This window comes from Lampetra fluviatilis, unplaced genomic scaffold (genome assembly GCF_964198595.1).
Source record: "Lampetra fluviatilis unplaced genomic scaffold, kcLamFluv1.1 SCAFFOLD_586, whole genome shotgun sequence".
In the NCBI taxonomy this organism is placed as follows: domain Eukaryota; kingdom Metazoa; phylum Chordata; class Hyperoartia; order Petromyzontiformes; family Petromyzontidae; genus Lampetra; species Lampetra fluviatilis.
The window spans coordinates 45,971-64,072 of NW_027621402.1; the positions used below are offsets into that span (position 1 = coordinate 45,971).

Genomic DNA, 18,102 nt, shown 5'->3' on the forward strand with positions numbered 1-18,102 from the left:
CCACCCACCGGTCCACCCACCCACTCGCTCGCTCGCTCACTCACCCACCCACCTGTACACCCACCCACCTGTCCACCCACCCACCGGCCCACCCACCCACTCGCTCACTCACCCACCCACCTGTACACCCACCCACCTGTACACCCACCCACCTGTCCACCCACCGGTCCACCCACTCGCTCGCTCGCTCACTCACCCATCCACCTGTCCACCCACCCACCGGCCCACCCACCCACTCGCTCACTCACCCACCCACCTGTACACCCACCCACCTGTCCACCCACCCACCTGTCCACCCACCCACCGGCCCACCCACCCCGCCTGCCCACTGTGCTGGTCTCTCCCTGCCTCGCCGCTTTGCCTGCCTTCTCCATCCATCACCGGGGCGGCCCCCCCTCTCCCCGCGGCGGTTTTGCGGTGGGATAGTACAGACGGGAGAGGGAGGGAGGGAGGGAAAGACCGACAGAGTGTTGCGTTCCTTTTCAAGCGGGGGGAGTGTGTATTCATTTTTTTTTGGTTTGTATATTGCTGTTTGGTTCGTTCGGTAAAGCCACGTAGAAAGACATTTTTTGTTAAATAATAGAATAACGACGTTTCGATTGCAGCACGATCAACCGTCATCAGGTCGAACTAAATTTGAGAGGCGAAACGCAGACGCACAACATAGACACACAGAGAGAGACACACAGACACACAGACACAAGCAGAGAGACAACACCGAGACACACAAAACATAGACACACAGAGACACACAAAACATAGACACACAGAGACACACATAGACACACAACATAGACACACAGAGACACACAACATAGACACACAACATAGACACACAACATAGACACAGAGAGACACACACAGAGACACACAAGCAGAGAGAGACAACACAGACACACAACATAGACACACAGAGAGAGGACACACAGACAGACACACAAGCAGAGAGAGACAACACAGACACACACAGAGAGACACACACAACATAGACACAGAGAGAGGACACACAGACAGACACACAAGCAGAGAGAGACAACACAGACACACAGAGAGACACACACAACATAGACACACAGACAGACACAGAGACACACACAGAGACACACACAGAGACACACACAGAGACACACACAGAGACACACACAGACACACACAGAGACACACAGAGACACACAGAGACACACACGCAGAGAGACACACAGCATAGACACACAGAGAGGACACACAGACAGACACACAGAGAGACGCACAACAGAGACGCACAGAGAGACACACAGAGAGACACACACAGACACACACAGAGAGACACACAACATAGACAACACAGACACACAGACAGACACACAACATAGACACACACAGAGAGACACACAACATAGACACACAGAGACCCAATGCCTCTGTTTCGAGACCTTAAATAAAGAGAGAGGGGGGGGGGGGGGTGGGACAGACACATGTATTGCTCTTAAACCATTTTTATTTTACTTTTTGACAAGCGACCTGGCCCATTTTTACTTGTTAAACTAATTTATTCGTTAAACTATTTTTATTTTACCGGGTAAAGCTGTTTTCTCACGAGGCTGTGTAGAGTTTTATTTTTATTTTTCGGAAGCATCCTGGGCCTTCGAAAATTATAGCAGCTCAAGTGGATTACCATGGTCATCATCATCGTCATCACGTGCAAATTTATAGCAGCAGCCAAATGGAGAGACGCAAACTCCAAATACACAGCAGCGGGCGTCAATGGTGGGGACGGAACCCACGACCTCCTGCGTACCAGGCGAGGTAGTCAACATCTCATAGCCACCCATTGGCAGGTGTCAAGGATCGGGATCGAACCCACGTTCTCCTGCGTACCAGGCGAGGTAGTCAACATCTCCTAGCCACCATCTTGTTAGGGTCTGGGATCGAACCCACGACCTCCTGCGTACCAGGCGAGGTAGTCAACATCTCCTAGCCACCATCTTGTTAGGGTCTGGGATCGAACCCACGACCTCCTGCGTACCAGGCGAGGTAGTCAACATCTCCTAGCCACCATCTTGTTAGGGTCTGGGATCGAACCCACGACCTCCTGCGTACCAGGCGAGGTAGTCAACATCTCCTAGCCACCATCTTGTTAGGGTCTGGGATCGAACCCACGACCTCCTGCGTACCAGGCGAGGTAGTCAACATCTCCTAGCCACCATCTTGTTAGGGTCTGGGATCGAACCCACGACCTCCTGCGTACCAGGCGAGGTAGTCAACATCTCCTAGCCACCATCTTGTTAGGGTCTGGGATCGAACCCACGACCTCCTGCGTACCAGGCGAGGTAGTCAACATCTCCTAGCCACCATCTTGTTAGGGTCTGGGATCGAACCCACGACCTCCTGCGTACCAGGCGAGGTAGTCAACATCTCCTAGCCACCATCTTGTTAGGGTCTGGGATCGAACCCACGACCTCCTGCGTACCAGGCGAGGTAGTCAACATCTCCTAGCCACCATCTTGTTAGGGTCTGGGATCGAACCCACGACCTCCTGCGTACCAGGCGAGGTAGTCAACATCTAGCCACCATCTTGTTAGGGTCTGGGATCGAACCCACGACCTCCTGCGTACCAGGCGAGGTAGTCAACATCTCCTAGCCACCATCTTGTTAGGGTCTGGGATCGAACCCACGACCTCCTGCGTACCAGGCGAGGTAGTCAACATCTCCTAGCCACCATCTTGTTAGGGTCTGGGATCGAACCCACGACCTCCTGCGTACCAGGCGAGGTAGTCAACATCTCCTAGCCACCATCTTGTTAGGGTCTGGGATCGAACCCACGACCTCCTGCGTACCAGGCGAGGTAGTCAACATCTCCTAGCCACCATCTTGTTAGGGTCTGGGATCGAACCCACGACCTCCTACGTACCAGGCGAGGTAGTCAACATCTCCTAGCCACCATCTTGTTAGGGTCTGGGATCGAACCCACGACCTCCTGCGTACCAGGCGAGGTAGTCAACATCTCCTAGCCACCATCTTGTTAGGGTCTGGGATCGAACCCACGACCTCCTACGTACCAGGCGAGGTAGTCAACATCTCCTAGCCACCATCTTGTTAGGGTCTGGGATCGAACCCACGACCTCCTGCGTACCAGGCGAGGTAGTCAACATCTCCTAGCCACCATCTTGTTAGGGTCTGGGATCGAACCCACGACCTCCTACGTACCAGACGAGGTAGTCAACATCTCCTAGCCACCATCTTGTTAGGGTCTGGGATCGAACCCACGACCTCCTACGTACCAGGCGAGGTAGTCAACATCTCCTAGCCACCATCTTGTTAGGGTCTGGGATCGAACCCACGACCTCCTGCGTACCAGGCGAGGTAGTCAACATCTCCTAGCCACCATCTTGTTAGGGTCTGGGATCGAACCCACGACCTCCTACGTACCAGGCGAGGTAGTCAACATCTCCTAGCCACCATCTTGTTAGGGTCTGGGATCGAACCCACGACCTCCTATGTACCAGGCGAGGTAGTCAACATCTCCTAGCCACCCATTGGCAGGTATCAAGGGTCGGGATCGAACCCACGACCTCCTGCGTACCAGGCGAGGTAGTTAACATCTCATAGCCACCATCTCGTTAGGGTCTGGGATCGAACCCACGACCTCCTGCGTACCAGGCGAGGTAGTCAACATCTCATAGCCACCCATTGGCAGGTGTCAGGGTCGGGATCGAACCCACGACCTCCTGCGTACCAGGCGAGGTAGTCAACATCTCATAGCCACTATCTTGTTAGGGTCGGGATCGAACCCACGACCTCCTGCGTACCAGGCGAGGTAGTTTAAGTGGATTATCATGATCATCATCGTCATCACGTGCAAATGGATAGCAGCAGCCAAATGGAGAAACGCAAACTCCAAATACACAGCAGCGGGCGTCAGTGGTGGGGACGGAACCCACGACCTCCTGCGTACCAGGCGAGGTAGTCAACATCTCCTAGCCACCATCTCGTTAGGGTCTGGGATCGAACCCACGACCTCCTGCGTACCAGGCGAGGTCGTTAACATCTGGCTCACCGTGGCAAATGGGGCCCAAATGTTCTTTTTTTTCTCGTCGGCGAGCCGCAACCGCGAGGTTTTTTTCTTCGTTCGTTAAACTTTTTTCGTTTCTCGTCGCCGCCGACTTGGATTTTTTAATTTTCTCTCTTTTCCGACCAAAATGTTTTGTTCGTAGTCCTCTTTGTTTCTTCTCGTCGTTGTTGTTGTTTCGTTTTGTTTGCAGCGAGAGGGTGGAGGGGTGCGGGCGGAACTACGGAACGTTGTCAGAGCACCGGCCCCCCCCCGGTCTGAGCTGGGGTCGTGGTCACTGTGGAACTCGGCCACTCATTAAATGTGCCCCCCCCACCCCGCCCCTCCCCCTGTCCCCCCCCCCCCGCCCCTCCCCCTACACCCCCCTGCCCCCCCCCTCCCCCCCGTGTTTTCCTCTATCCATTCTCTTGATTCTATCCCAACTCCCCATTCCACTCCCTCTCCATCTCTCTCTCCACTCTGTCCCTCCACTCGCTCCGTCTTCTGGACTCTTTCCACGCTCTCCCCCCTCTCTCCACTCCCTCTACACTGTCCCCACTCTCTCTACACTCCCCACCCTCTCCCCACCCTCTCCCCACTCTCTTCCCCCTCTCTCCGCTCCCTCTACACTGTCCCCACTCTCTCTACACTCCCCACCCTCTCCCCACTCTCTCCCCACCCTCTCCCCACCCTCTCCCCACCCTCTCCCCACCCTCTCCCCACCCTCTCCCCACCCTCTCTCCACACTCTCTCTCCCCACTCTCCCCACTCTCTCTCCCCACCCTCTCCCCACCCTCTCCCCACCCTCTCCCCACCCTCTCCCCACCCTCTCCCTACCCTCTCCCCACCCCCCTCTCCCCCCCTCTCCCCCTGGCAGTGCCATCTCTGAGCATGACCCGGCTGGCCCGCTCCCGCACCGCGTCCAACTCAAGCGTGAGCTCCGCCGACGGCGGCGGCGGCGGCGCTTCGTCCGGGCGCCAACGCAGCCACGCTCGCTCCCAGTCGGAGGGCAGCGACTCCAGCTCGCCGGCGCAGCAGCCCGGCACCGGCGCCGCCGATAACCACGACGACCACCACAACCACCAGCACGAGAGGGCGGCGGTCGGAGGGGCCGGAGCCGCGGCCGGAGCCGCCGGATCTCCGCCGTCCGGTGCCGGCCACACCATGGAGGTGTCCTGCTAAGGGGGGCGGCAGCAGCGACGCCGAGGGTGGCGGTGGCGGTCGTCACGGCGCTCTCGGCGGCGTTGTCACCGGCGGGGGGCGGCGGCGTTGTCACCGGCGTTGTCACCGGCGTCGTCACCGGCGTTGTCACCGGCGTTGTCACCGGCGTCGTCACCGGCGTTGTCACCGGCGTCGTCACCGGCGTCGTCACCGGCGTCGTCACCGGCGTCGTCACCGGCGTCGTCACCGGCGTCGTCACCGGCGTCGTCACCGGCGTCGTCACCGGCGTTGTCACCGGCGTTGTCACCGGCGTTGTCACCGGCGTCGTCACCGGCGTTGTCACCGCCATCGTTGTTGTAGTCGCCGTGAGAATCAATAATCGCCGTCATCGGAGTCAACGTCGTCGTCACCGAAATCATCGTCACCGTCATCGTCGTCGTCACGGAGATCGTCGTCATCGTCACCGTCGTCGTCAAGGAGATTACCGCCGTTGCCGGGGGTCACCGTCGTCGTCGTCATGGGGATTGGCCGTCGTCATCGTTAACAAGATTCCCGTCGTCATCGTGACCGCCGTGGTTATATTGGTCGTCCTGGCAACCGCCACCACCACCGTCGTTGTTGTCGTTGACATCATTACCACCACCACCACCACCGTTGTTGTTGTTGTTGATGATGCCGCCACCACCACCGTTGTTGTTGTTGTTGATGATGCCGCCACCACCACCACCGTCGTCATCATCGTCGTCGTCATCTTGGCTGCACCCTGAACCCTCGTCTGTCCTGCTTGTTCCCCCGCATCACCTCCTCCATCACCTCCTCCATCACCTTCACCTTCACCATCACCTGCTTCAACACCATCACCTCCTACATCACCATCACCTTCACCATCACCTCCACCACCATCACCTGCTTCAACACCATCACCTGCTTCAACACCATCACCTCCTCCATCACCTTCACCATCACCTGCTTCAACACCATCACCACCTCCACCATCACCTACATCACCATCACCTCCTCCTCCATCACCTCCTCCATCACCTTCATCACCTGCTTCAACACCATCACCTCCTCCACCTCCACCATCACCTCCTACATCACCATCACCTCCTCCACCACCATCACCTGCTTCAACACCATCACCTGCTTCAACACCATCACCTTCACCATCACCATCACCTCCTCCTTCACCATCACCTCCTCCATCACCATCACCATCACTTGCTTCAACACCATCACCTTCACCATCACCTCCTCCATCACCATCACCTGCTTCAACACCATCACCTTCACCATCACCTCCTCCTTCACCATTACCATCACTTGCTTCAACACCATCACCTCCTCCACCACCATCACCTGCTTCAACACCATCACCTTCACCATCACCTCCTCCATCACCATCACTTGCTTCAACACCATCACCACCACTTCCTAACCACCTCCTTCACTACCATTACCACAACCTCCACCACCACCACCATCATCATCACCACCACCATCATCATCTCCACCACCTCCACCACCACCTCCACCACCACCTCCACCACCATCAACACCACCACCTTCGCCACAATCACCACAACCTCCACCATCACCACCACCTCCACCACCATCAACATCACCACCTTCGCCACAATCACCACAACCTCCATCACCACCACCACCTCCTCCTCCTCCACCACCATCAACACCACCACCTTCTCCACAATCACCACAACCTCCATCACCACCACCACCTCTGAAAAAGACGGAAAAGTTTGGGAAAAAACCCGGAACGGAACCGGGAATGATGGGGGGGGGGGGGGGGAGGGAAGGGGGGCATCATAAACTAAACAACAACTACTTAAAAATAAAAATAAAAAAACTGTTACTGAAGAATTAAAAAAAAGGCGTAAAAAATATATAAATATTTAATATTCGTATTTAAGAAACTAATTCCCACGGTAGGGAAGAAAAACCAAACCACTGTTTCGGGATCTGTGGTGGTTCGAAAGGGAAACGGGGGGCCGATGGGCCGGTACAAAAAAACTAAAAAATTAACTTTCTAATCCCCCGCCCCGCTCGCTACGGAAACTACAAACTGAAGTGGGATCAGTGGGGGGGTGGGTGGTGGGCAGCGTTGGTGCGACACCCCTAGGCAGAGTTCCCGAGTTCGATCCCCGCTCACAGCCACCACCGCCACCACCGCCACCACCGCCACCACCACCGCCACCACCATCACAGTCGCCACCACCATCACCACCGCCGCCACCATCGCCACCATCGCCACCACCGCTGCCACCACCACCACCGCGGCCGCCACCACCGCCACCACCGCCACCACAACCACCATCGCCACCGCCGCCACCACCGCCACAACCACCGGCCCAACATCAGTGAAAGGCGATCATCCGGCCATTTCTCCCCGGGGCTCCTCCTCCTCCTCCTAGGTCGACTCGGCCTCAAACGAGTTACCCGACACACGGCTGTTGCAGTCAACATCACAACTTGGGGGTGGTGGGGTGGTGGGTGGAGGGGGGGGGTGGTGGTGGGTGGAAACACAAAGGTGGCCGGGTGGGTGTGGTCCTGGCCACCCCAACCACCACCCCTCCTCCTCCTCTGCCCCACCGTGCCGGCCCTTGGCAAGGCTCTGCTTGCAACTAGCAGCGCTTGCTGCCCCCTGCTGTCGATGTAGAGGCGGCGTGAGGGTGGGTGGGGGGGGTATCGTTGTCTTTGTCGGCGTGTGCACTGTCGCCTTCGATGTTTGCGACTGCTCAGTAATTTCCCGTCGTCAAGTTTGTGCCCCCCGCCCCTTTGCTTTGCGTTTTCACCTTCGTTGAGAGTGACTGCTACTGCTACCGCCGCCGCTGCTGCTGTGTATACAACATCAGCACAGGGCAGAGGTCGCAACCGGGTACCCGATACCCGTACCCTACCCGATACCCGGCTACCCGTACCCGGCCGGGTACAGGTACGGGTACCCGTTTGCGACCCTGGTGCGGCCGGGTACGGGTAGGCCGTGAGTCACTGGTGAGTCGCCGTTTGTCACTCATTTCCCAACGTCTTGTCTCTTCTCACAATTCAAGTTCCTAGAATCAACCCACCCGCGCCTGCAACACGGCTTCATCCCAGAGGTCGCAATCAAGGTACCCGATACCCGTACCTGGCCGGGTACGGGTGTAGGCTACGGGTACGGCCGGGTACGGGTACCCGTTTGCGACCCTGGTGCGGCCGGGTACGGGTAAGGAATCAAAACCCGTTTGCGACCTCTGGCACTGGGGGGGGGAGACCAACGTGGTGTTCCGGCCTTCACGGTCTGGTCAAAGTCTTGCCCTCGGTAGGGGTAAGGGGGGAATTGGTCATTCGTCCTCGGTTTCGTTTCTGTTATTTTGCGAGTGGCTGTTGACTTTTCTGGGCCGGCCTCCGATTGGCTACGAATTGCTTCAGTGCTATTCTCCGATTGGCTACGAACCGCCGCCGCAGCCTCTTCTTCGCCCTGTGATTGGCTACGAATGCGGGCCACTACTTTTGCCCCTCCGATTGGCTACGAAACCACCGGTTCATCGCCCTCCGATTAGACACGAACATCCACAACGCCACGCTCCGATTGGCTACAAACAGCCACAACGTCGCGCTCCGATTGGCTATGAACCGCCACAACGCCACGCTCCGATTGGCTACGAACCGCCATTACACCGAGCTCCGATTGGCTACAAACAGCCACAACGCCGCGTTCCGATTGGCTACAAACCGTCACAACGCCGAGCTCCGATTGGCTACTAACCGCCACAACGCCGCGTTCCGATTGGCTACTAACCGCCACAACACCGAGCTCCGATTGGCTACGAACCGCAACAATACCGCGTTCCGATTGGCTACGAACCGTCACTACGTCGCGCTCCGATTGGCTACGGACCACCAACAACGCCGGGCCCTCCGATTGGCTACGAGAACCCCAGCAGGAGGAGGAGGGGGGTGTGGGGCGTAGGAGGGTGAACAGAAGAAAGTTCCGTCTCCGCGTGGTCTCCCGCTTCTGGATTTACACGAGGGGGAACACCTTGAAAGTGGATTTCGATTGAAAGCTTTCGTGACTGCAGGGATTCATCTTCTTGGTTCTTTTGGTAAAGTCGTCACGTAGAAGGGAAGTAATAAAATAATAAAAATAAAACATAATAAAATGTAATATATTATTTATTTCCCGAAAGAACCAAGAAGATGAAACCTTGAAAGTGGACACAAAAAAACTGCAAAACCATCCACCATTGCTCGCAAGACGTCGCCGCGAAATCTATAATCTCACCTCGCTCGCCTCGCCTCGCCCCAACCATCCATCCCCCTCATCCACACCCCCCCACCCCCCCCCACCCTTCTCTCCAAAGCTTCCTGGTTATATACAACACCATGTCCAGTTAGTAGTATCAGTAGTCGCTAGTGGCAGTAGCAATTAGTACCGGTAGGAGTTCGTAGCCGAGGGCTTAGATTGACCCCATGGGCTGAAGGGAGGACCCCTCCTATGTGGCAATTTGGTGGACCTTATGGGTGGACACACGGTGGTTTAAGGGATATTACAGCTGTAGCTTTTGAAGAAGGGTCTTTCCATGGCTTAAGGGACCACCCATGCGGCTATGAAGGGGGTTAACTACATTTGGATTTAGGAGATTCCATGATTTAAAGGGATATCACAGCTGTGATGTTAGTAGAACTTGTGGCTTTTGAAGAAGGGTCTTTCCATGGCTTAAGGGACCACCCATGCGGCTATGAAGGGGGTTAACTACATTTGGATTTAAGAGATTCCATGGTTTAAAGGGATATCACAGCTGTGATGTTAGTAGACCTTGTGGCTTTTGAAGAAGGGTCTTTCCATGGCTTAAGGGACCACCCCTGTGGCTATGAAGGGGGTTAACTCCATTTGGATTTAAGAGATTCCATGGTTTAAAGGGATATCACAGCTGTGATGTTAGTAGACCTTGTGGCTTTTGAAGAAGGGTCTTTCCATGGCTTAAGGGACCACCCCTGTGGCTATGAAGGGGGTTAACTCCATTTGGATTTAAGAGATTCCATGGTTTAAAGGGATATCACAGCTGTGATGTTAGTAGACCTTGTGGCTTTTGAAGAAGGGTCTTTCCATGGCTTAAGGGACCACCCATGCGGCTATGAAGGGGGTTAACTACATTTGGATTTAAGAGATTCCATGGTTTAAAGGGATATCACAGCTGTGATGTTAGTAGACCTTGTGGCTTTTGAAGAAGGGTCTTTCCATGGCTTAAGGGACCACCCCTGTGGCTATGAAGGGGGTTAACTCCATTTGGATTTAAGAGATTCCATGGTTTAAAGGGATATCACAGCTGTGATGTTAGTAGACCTTGTGGCTTTTGAAGAAGGGTCTTTCCATGGCTTAAGGGACCACCCCTGTGGCTATGAAGGGGGTTAACTCCATTTGGATTTAAGAGATTCCATGGTTTAAAGGGATATCACAGCTGTGATGTTAGTAGACCTTGTGGCTTTTGAAGAAGGGTCTTTCCATGGCTTAAGGGACCACCCCTGTGGCTATGAAGGGGGTTAACTCCATTTGGATTTAAGAGATTCCATGGTTTAAAGGGATATCACAGCTGTGATGTTAGTAGACCTTGTGGCTTTTGAAGAAGAGTTGCTTGCCGTGGCATAAGGGACCACCACCACCACCACCTTTGTGGCCTTGGTGAACCTTTGCGGCTTGTGAACAGATGCCATGGATTTGGGTGGAGCCTGTGGCTTTTAATGGAGCCAGGGTGAAGTGGGGAGGCACCTTGAGATTAATGAAATCCTGTGGCGTTGTGGTGCATCTGTGTGGATGTTGACTTGAAAGGGATGTCCATGGGCTTGAGGGACCACACTCCACCACCACCACTACTCACCACCACCACACCCCCACCACCACCACCACTACTCACCACCACCACACCCCCACCCCCACCACCACTACTCACCACCACCACTCCACCACCACTCCCCCACCACCCCCACTACTCACCACCACCACCACCACTCCCCCACCACCACCCCCACTCCTCACCACCACCACCACCACTACTTACCACCACCACTCCCCCACCACTCCCCCACCACTCCACCACCACCACTCCCCCACCACCACTACTCACCACCACCACTACTTACCACCACCACTCCCACCACTCCCCCACCACCACTCCCCCACCACCACTCCCCCACCACCACTCCCCCACCACTCCACCCCACCCTGGCTTCAGAGTGACCGCTTTGGTTCAAAGGGACCCCGTTGTGGCTAATAAGTTTGGAGTTGACGGGGGAGGAGGGGCAGGGAGAATCAATTGTTTAAAGGGATGCCCGTTGCTTTGGTTGTCCCTGTGGCGTTTAAAGGAACACCCCCCCCCCGCCCTATAGGGTTAGGTGTGTGTTGTTGGGGGGGGGGGGGGCACTATAGCTTTGGTGACCACGTGGCTTGTTTGTGTGGGGGGGGGGGGCAACGGCCATGCATTAGAAACATTGCATTTGCTCGAACCATTCAAAATAAAAAAAACCGTGTTCTGCTGACAAAACACACCTTGCGTGTCTGTGTCTGTGTGTACATGCGTGTGTCTGTGTACATGCGTGTGTCTGTGTGTGCACACGCGTGTCTGTGTGTGCACACGCGTGTCTGTGTGTGCACACGCGTGTGTACATGCGTGTGTCTGTGTGCGCACACGCGTGTCTGTGTGCGCACACGCGTGTCTGTGTGTGTGTACATGCGTGTGTACATGCGTGTGTGTGCACACGCGTGTCTGTGTGTGTGTGCACACGCGTGTGTGGGAGGGAGCGGTAGTTGTAGCGGTGTGCGGTGTGCGCTACGAACCAGCGGTGGGGACCCGGGTTCGATTCCCACTCCTGGCCAACGTTTGAATTTGTTCTGGGTGTCTGTGTGGTCTGTGGGGTATCTGTGGTGAGTATGGGTCTCTGTGTGGCGAGTCTGTGGGTCTCTGTGTGGTGAGTCTGTGGGTCTCTGTGTGGTGAGTCTATGGGTCTGTGTGTGGTGAGTCTGTGGGTCTCTGTGTGGTGAGTCTGTGGGTATCTGTGTGGTGAGTCTATGGGTCTCTGTGTGGTGAGTCTGTGGGTCTCTGTGTGGTGAGTCTGTCGGTCTCTGTGTGGTGAGTCTATGGGTCTCTGTGTGGTGAGTCTGTGGGTCTCTGTGTGGTGAGTCTGTGGGTCTCTGTGTGGCGAGTCTGTGGGTCTCTGTGTGATGAGTCTATGGGTCTCTGTGTGACGAGTCTATGGGTCTCTGTGTGGTGAGTCTGTGGGTCTCTGTGTGGTGAGTCTGTGGGTCTCTGTGTGGTGAGTCTATGGGTCTCTGTGTGACGAGTCTATGGGTCTCTGTGTGGTGAGTCTATGGGTCTCTGTGTGGTGAGTCTGTGGGTCTCTGTGTGGTGAGTCTATGGGTCTCTGTGTGACGAGTCTATGGGTCTCTGTGTGGTGAGTCTATGGGTCTCTGTGTGGTGAGTCTGTGGGTCTCTGTGTGGTGAGTCTGTGGGTCTCTGTGTGATGAGTCTGTGGGTCTCTGTGTGGTGAGTCTGTGGGTCTCTGTGTGGTGAGTCTGTGGGTCTCTGTGTGGTGAGTCTATGGGTCTGTGTGGTGAGTCTGTGGGTCTCTGTGTGGTGAGTCTGTGGGTCTCTGTGTGATGAGTCTATGGGTCTGTGTGGTGAGTCTGTGGGTCTCTGTGTGGTGAGTCTGTGGGTCTCTGTGTGGTGAGTCTATGGGTCTGTGTGGTGAGTCTGTGGGTCTCTGTGTGGTGAGTCTGTGGGTCTCTGTGTGGTGAGTCTATGGGTCTGTGTGGTGAGTCTGTGGGTCTCTGTGTGGTGAGTCTGTGGGTCTCTGTGTGGTGAGTCTGTGGGTTTGCGCGAGTCCCTGGTGACCGGGCCGAACTCATCAAACCACCATGCACGCACACAAGTTCCAGCGCTCTTTGAGTTTAATTACAAACGGATCGGCGCGCGGGAGGAAGGGGAAGGGGGGCTGATCACTCGCGCCCCCCAACGGAGAGAGAGAGAGTGAGTGAGAGAGAGAGTGAGAGAACGAGTGAGCGAGTGAGAGAGCGAGAGAACGAGTGAGTGGGAGAGAGAGTGAGAGAGAGACCGAGTGAGAGAGACCGAGTGAGTGAGAGAGAGAGTGAGAGTGTGAGAGAGAGACCGAGTGAGTGAGCGAGTGAGAGAGTGAGTGAGTGGGAGAGTGAGTGGGAGAACGAGTGAGTGAGTGAGAGAGCGAGAGAACGAGTGAGTGGGAGAGAGAGTGAGAGAGAGACCGAGTGAGAGAGACCGAGTGAGTGAGAGAGAGAGTGAGAGTGTGAGAGAGAGACCGAGTGAGTGAGCGAGTGAGAGAGTGAGTGAGTGGGAGAGTGAGTGGGAGAACGAGTGAGTGAGTGAGTGAGTGGGAGAGTGAGTGGGAGAGTGAGTGAGCGAGTGAGAGAGTGAGTGGGAGAGTGAGTGGGAGAACGAGTGAGTGAGTGAGTGGGAGAGTGAGTGGGAGAACGAGTGAGTGAGCGAGAGAGTGAGTGAGTGGGAGAGTGAGTGGGAGAACGAGTGAGTGAGCGAGAGAGTGAGTGAGTGGGAGAGTGAGTGGGAGAACGAGTGAGTGAGCGAGAGAGTGAGTGAGTGGGAGAGTGAGTGGGAGAACGAGTGAGTGAGTGAGTGGGAGAGTGAGTGGGAGAACGAGTGAGTGAGTGAGTGGGAGAGTGAGTGGGAGAACGAGTGAGTGAGCGAGAGAGTGAGTGAGTGGGAGAGTGAGTGGGAGAACGAGTGAGTGAGCGAGAGAGTGAGTGAGTGGGAGAGTGAGTGGGAGAACGAGTGAGTGAGTGAGTGAGAGAGTGGGAGAGAGAGTGGGAGAGAGACCGAGTGAGTGAGTGAGAGAGAGAGAGTGAGAGAGAGACCGAGTGAGTGAGAGAATGAGTGGGAGAGTGAGTGGGAGAACGAGTGAGTGAGTGAGTGAGTGGGAGAGTGAGTGGGAGAGTGAGTGGGAGAACGAGTGAGTGAGCGAGAGAGTGAGTGAGCGAGAGAGTGGGAGAGTGAGTGAGCGAGAGAGTGAGTGGGAGAGTGAGCGAGTGAGTGAGCGAGTGAGTGAGCGAGCGAGTGAGCGAGTGAGAGAGAGAAATTCGTCCGTAAAGTCCAAAAAGCCTTCCAGCCAACTCAACAGTCCCCTTGACCCCAAGGCGGTGGTCTCCTCGATGAGGTGGTCTCCTCGATGAGGTGGTCTCCTCGATGAGGTGGTCTCCTCGATGAGGTGGCCGTCTCATTCGCGACGAGGTGGACTCGACAACAAGATGGTAAATCGTTGACGAGGGACGGGGTGGTCTCCTCGATGAGGTGGTCTCCTCGACGAGGTGGTCTCCTCGATGAGGTGGTCTCCTCGACGAGGTGGTCGTCTCCTTCGTGAGGAGGTGGACTCGACAACAAGATGGTAAATCGTTCACGAGGGACGGGGTGGTCTCCTCGATGAGGTGGTCTCCTCGACGAGGTGGTCTCCTCGATGAGGTGGTCTCCTCGACGAGGTGGTCGTCTCCTTCGTGAGGAGGTGGACTCGACAACAAGATGGTAAATCGTTCACGAGGGACGGGGTGGTCTCCTCGATGAGGTGGTCTCCTCGACGAGGTGGTCTCCTCGATGAGGTGGTCTCCTCGACGAGGTGGTCGTCTCCTTTGTGAGGAGGTGGACTCGACAACAAGATGGTAAATCGTTCACGAGGGACGGGGTGGTCTCCTCGATGAGGTGGTCTCCTCGACGAGGTGGTCTCCTCGATGAGGTGGTCTCCTCGACGAGGTGGTCGTCTCCTTCGTGAGGAGGTGGACTCGACAAGATGGTAAATCGTTGATGAGGGACGAGGTGGTCTCCTCGATGAGGTGGTCTCCTCGATGAGGTGGTGTCAACGTCAACTCGATGGTCTCCTGGATTAGGTGGATGAAGTGGTATCCCCAGTGCGAAATGAGGCGGGTCTCCTCAATAATTAGGTGGTCTCCTCGTTGAGGTGGTCTCCTCGACGAGGTGGTCTCCTCGACGAGGTGGTCTCCTCGACGAGGTGGTCTCCTCGACGAGGTGGTCTTCTCGACGAGGTGGTCTCCTCGACGAGGTGGTCTCCTCGACGAGGTGGTCTCCTCGACGAGGTGGTCTCCTCGACGAGGTGGTCTCCTCGACGAGGTGGTCTCCTCGACGAGGTGGTCTCCTCGACGAGGTGGTCTTCTCGACGAGGTGGTCTCGCTGACAAAGTGGACCCCACGGTGAGGTGCTCACAAATCTTCTCGCCCGCTTGTGCCCCTGTCCCCGTTATCATCACCGCCACCACCACCACCATCGTCGTCACCACCACCACCATCGTCACCATCGCCACCACCATCGCCACCACCATCGCCACCACCATCGCCACCGCCACCGCCACCACCGCCACCACCACCACCGTCACCGCCACCACCACCACCGTCACCACCGCCACCACCATCGTCGTCGTCATCACTGGAGTCCTCATCGCTGCTCCCAGTGTACGCTCCGAGTCCAGGCAGCACAGACACAGCCTTGCTGCCCCCCCCCCACCACACGGCTGCCCCCCCCCACCACAGTCTTGCTGCCCCCCCCCACCACAGCCTGGCTGCCCCCCACCACCACAGTCTTGCTGCCCCCCCCCCACCACAGTCTTGCTGCCCCCCCCCACCATCGCCACACCTGCAAGATATAAACAAACGCGTCACCTCCACCGCCCACGCTCTCAATCCACTGCTGGATGAGTGTCGCAGCCCCCCACCACTACCACCGTGGCCCCCCCCACTACCACCCACCACCACCGTGGCCCCCCCCACTACCACCCACCACCACCGTGGCCCCACCACCACCACCCACCACCACCCACTACCACCGTGGCCCCCCCCCCCACTACCACCCACCACCACCACCCACCGAGCCCCCACCACCACCGTGGCCCCCCCCACTACCACCCGCCACCACCGTGGCCCCACCACCACCACCCACCACCACCACCACCCACTGAGCCCCCACCACCACGACAGGAGGAATCCGAAGAGCTACGAAGCTCTTAGTTTCACACGTGTCCAGTCACCTGCCAGCTCCCTCGATGCCGTGGCGTCTGTGGCGTCTGCGGCGTCTGCAGCGTCACCTCCAACTCCCCGTGGTCTCTTAGCGCCGCTCACCTCCTCTGTGTTGCTGCTGCTGCTGCTGTTACGGACATCGATGGAGCCCGTCGCGAATTAACCACCCACCCACCCACTCACCCAACCACCCATCCACTCACTTACTCACTCAACCACCCATCCACTCAGTCAACCACCCACTCACTTACTCACTCAACCACTCACTCACTCACTCAACCATCCATCCACCCACCCACTCACTCAACCACCCACCCACTCAATCAACCACCCATCCACTCACCCACTCACTCACCCAACCACCCATCCACTCACTCAACCACCCATCCACTCACTCACTCACTCACCCAACCACCCATCCACTCACTCAACCACCCATCCACTCACCCACTCTACCACCCATCCATCCACTCACTCAACCACCCATCCACTCAATCAACCACCCATCCACTCAATCAACCACCCATCCACTCACCCACTCACTCAACCACCCACTCACTCAACCACCCATTCACTCAATCAACCACCCATCCACTCACCCACTCTACCACCCACCCATCCACTCAATCAACCACCCATCCACTCACTCAAACACCCACCCACTCACTCACCCACTCAATCAACCACCCATCCACCCACCCACTTACTCACTCAACCACCCATCCACTCACTCAACCACCCATCCACTCACTCACTCAACCACCCATCCACTCACTCAACCACCCACCCACTTACTCACTCAACCACCCATCCACTCACTCAACCACCCATCCACACACTCAACCACTCACTCACTCAACCAGCCATCCACTCACTCAACCACCCATCCACTCACTCAACCACCCATCCACTCACTCAACCACCCATCCACTCACTCACTCAACCACCCATCCACTCACTCAACCACCCACCCACTTACTCACTCAACCACCCATCCACTCACTCAACCACCCATCCACTCACTCAACCACTCACTCACTCAACCAGCCATCCACTCACTCAACCACCCATCCACTCACTCAACCACTCACTCACTCAACCACCCATCCACTCACTCAACCACCCACTCGGTCAACCACCCACCCACTCTCACGCCACCACTCACCCCCCACCCACCCACGCTCACCCCGCCCCACACTCACCCAACCACCCACTCACTCTACCACCCAACCACTCACTCTACCACTCACCCACCCACCCACACTACCACTCACCCACCCACTCACCCACCCACTCACTCTACCACCCACCCACCCACTCACCCACCCACTCACTCTACCACCCACCCACCCACTCACCCACCCACTCACCCACCCACTCACTCTACCACTCACCCACCCACTCACTCTACCACCCACCCACCCACTCACCCACCCACTCACACCACCCACTCACCCACCCACTCACCCACCCACTCACCCACCCACTCACCCACCCACTCACCCACCCACCCCACTCACCCACCCACCCACTCACCCACTCACTCTACCACCCACCCACCCACTCACACTCACCCACCCACTCACTCTACCACCCACCCACTCACCCACCCACTCACCCACCCACTCACCCACCCACCACTCACTCTACCACTCACCCACCCACTCACTCTACCACCCACCCACCCACTCACCCACCCACTCACCCACCCACTCACCCACCCACCCACCTCACTCTACCACCCCACCCACCCACTCACCCACCCACTCACCCACCCACTCACTCTACCACCCACCCACCCACTCACCCACCCACTCACCCACCCAATCACCCACCCACTCACCCACCCACTCACTCT

The 18,102-nt window shown here is 56.8% G+C and overlaps 1 protein-coding gene across 2 annotated transcripts in view; it reads left to right on the top strand.

Moving 5' to 3' along the window:
- The window catches only part of LOC144955200 (protein NDRG3-like), a 48,111-nt gene extending 36,384 nt beyond the window's left edge, over positions 1 to 11,727 (top strand). For both annotated transcript variants that reach the window (XM_078885508.1, XM_078885507.1), the window contains one exon: positions 4,905 to 11,727. In XM_078885508.1, coding sequence (XP_078741634.1) covers positions 4,905 to 5,209 — 305 coding nt within the window. In that variant the 3' untranslated portion in view covers positions 5,210 to 11,727. The remainder of the gene's footprint in view (positions 1 to 4,904) is intronic.
- Positions 11,728 to 18,102: the final 6,375 nt, after the last annotated feature.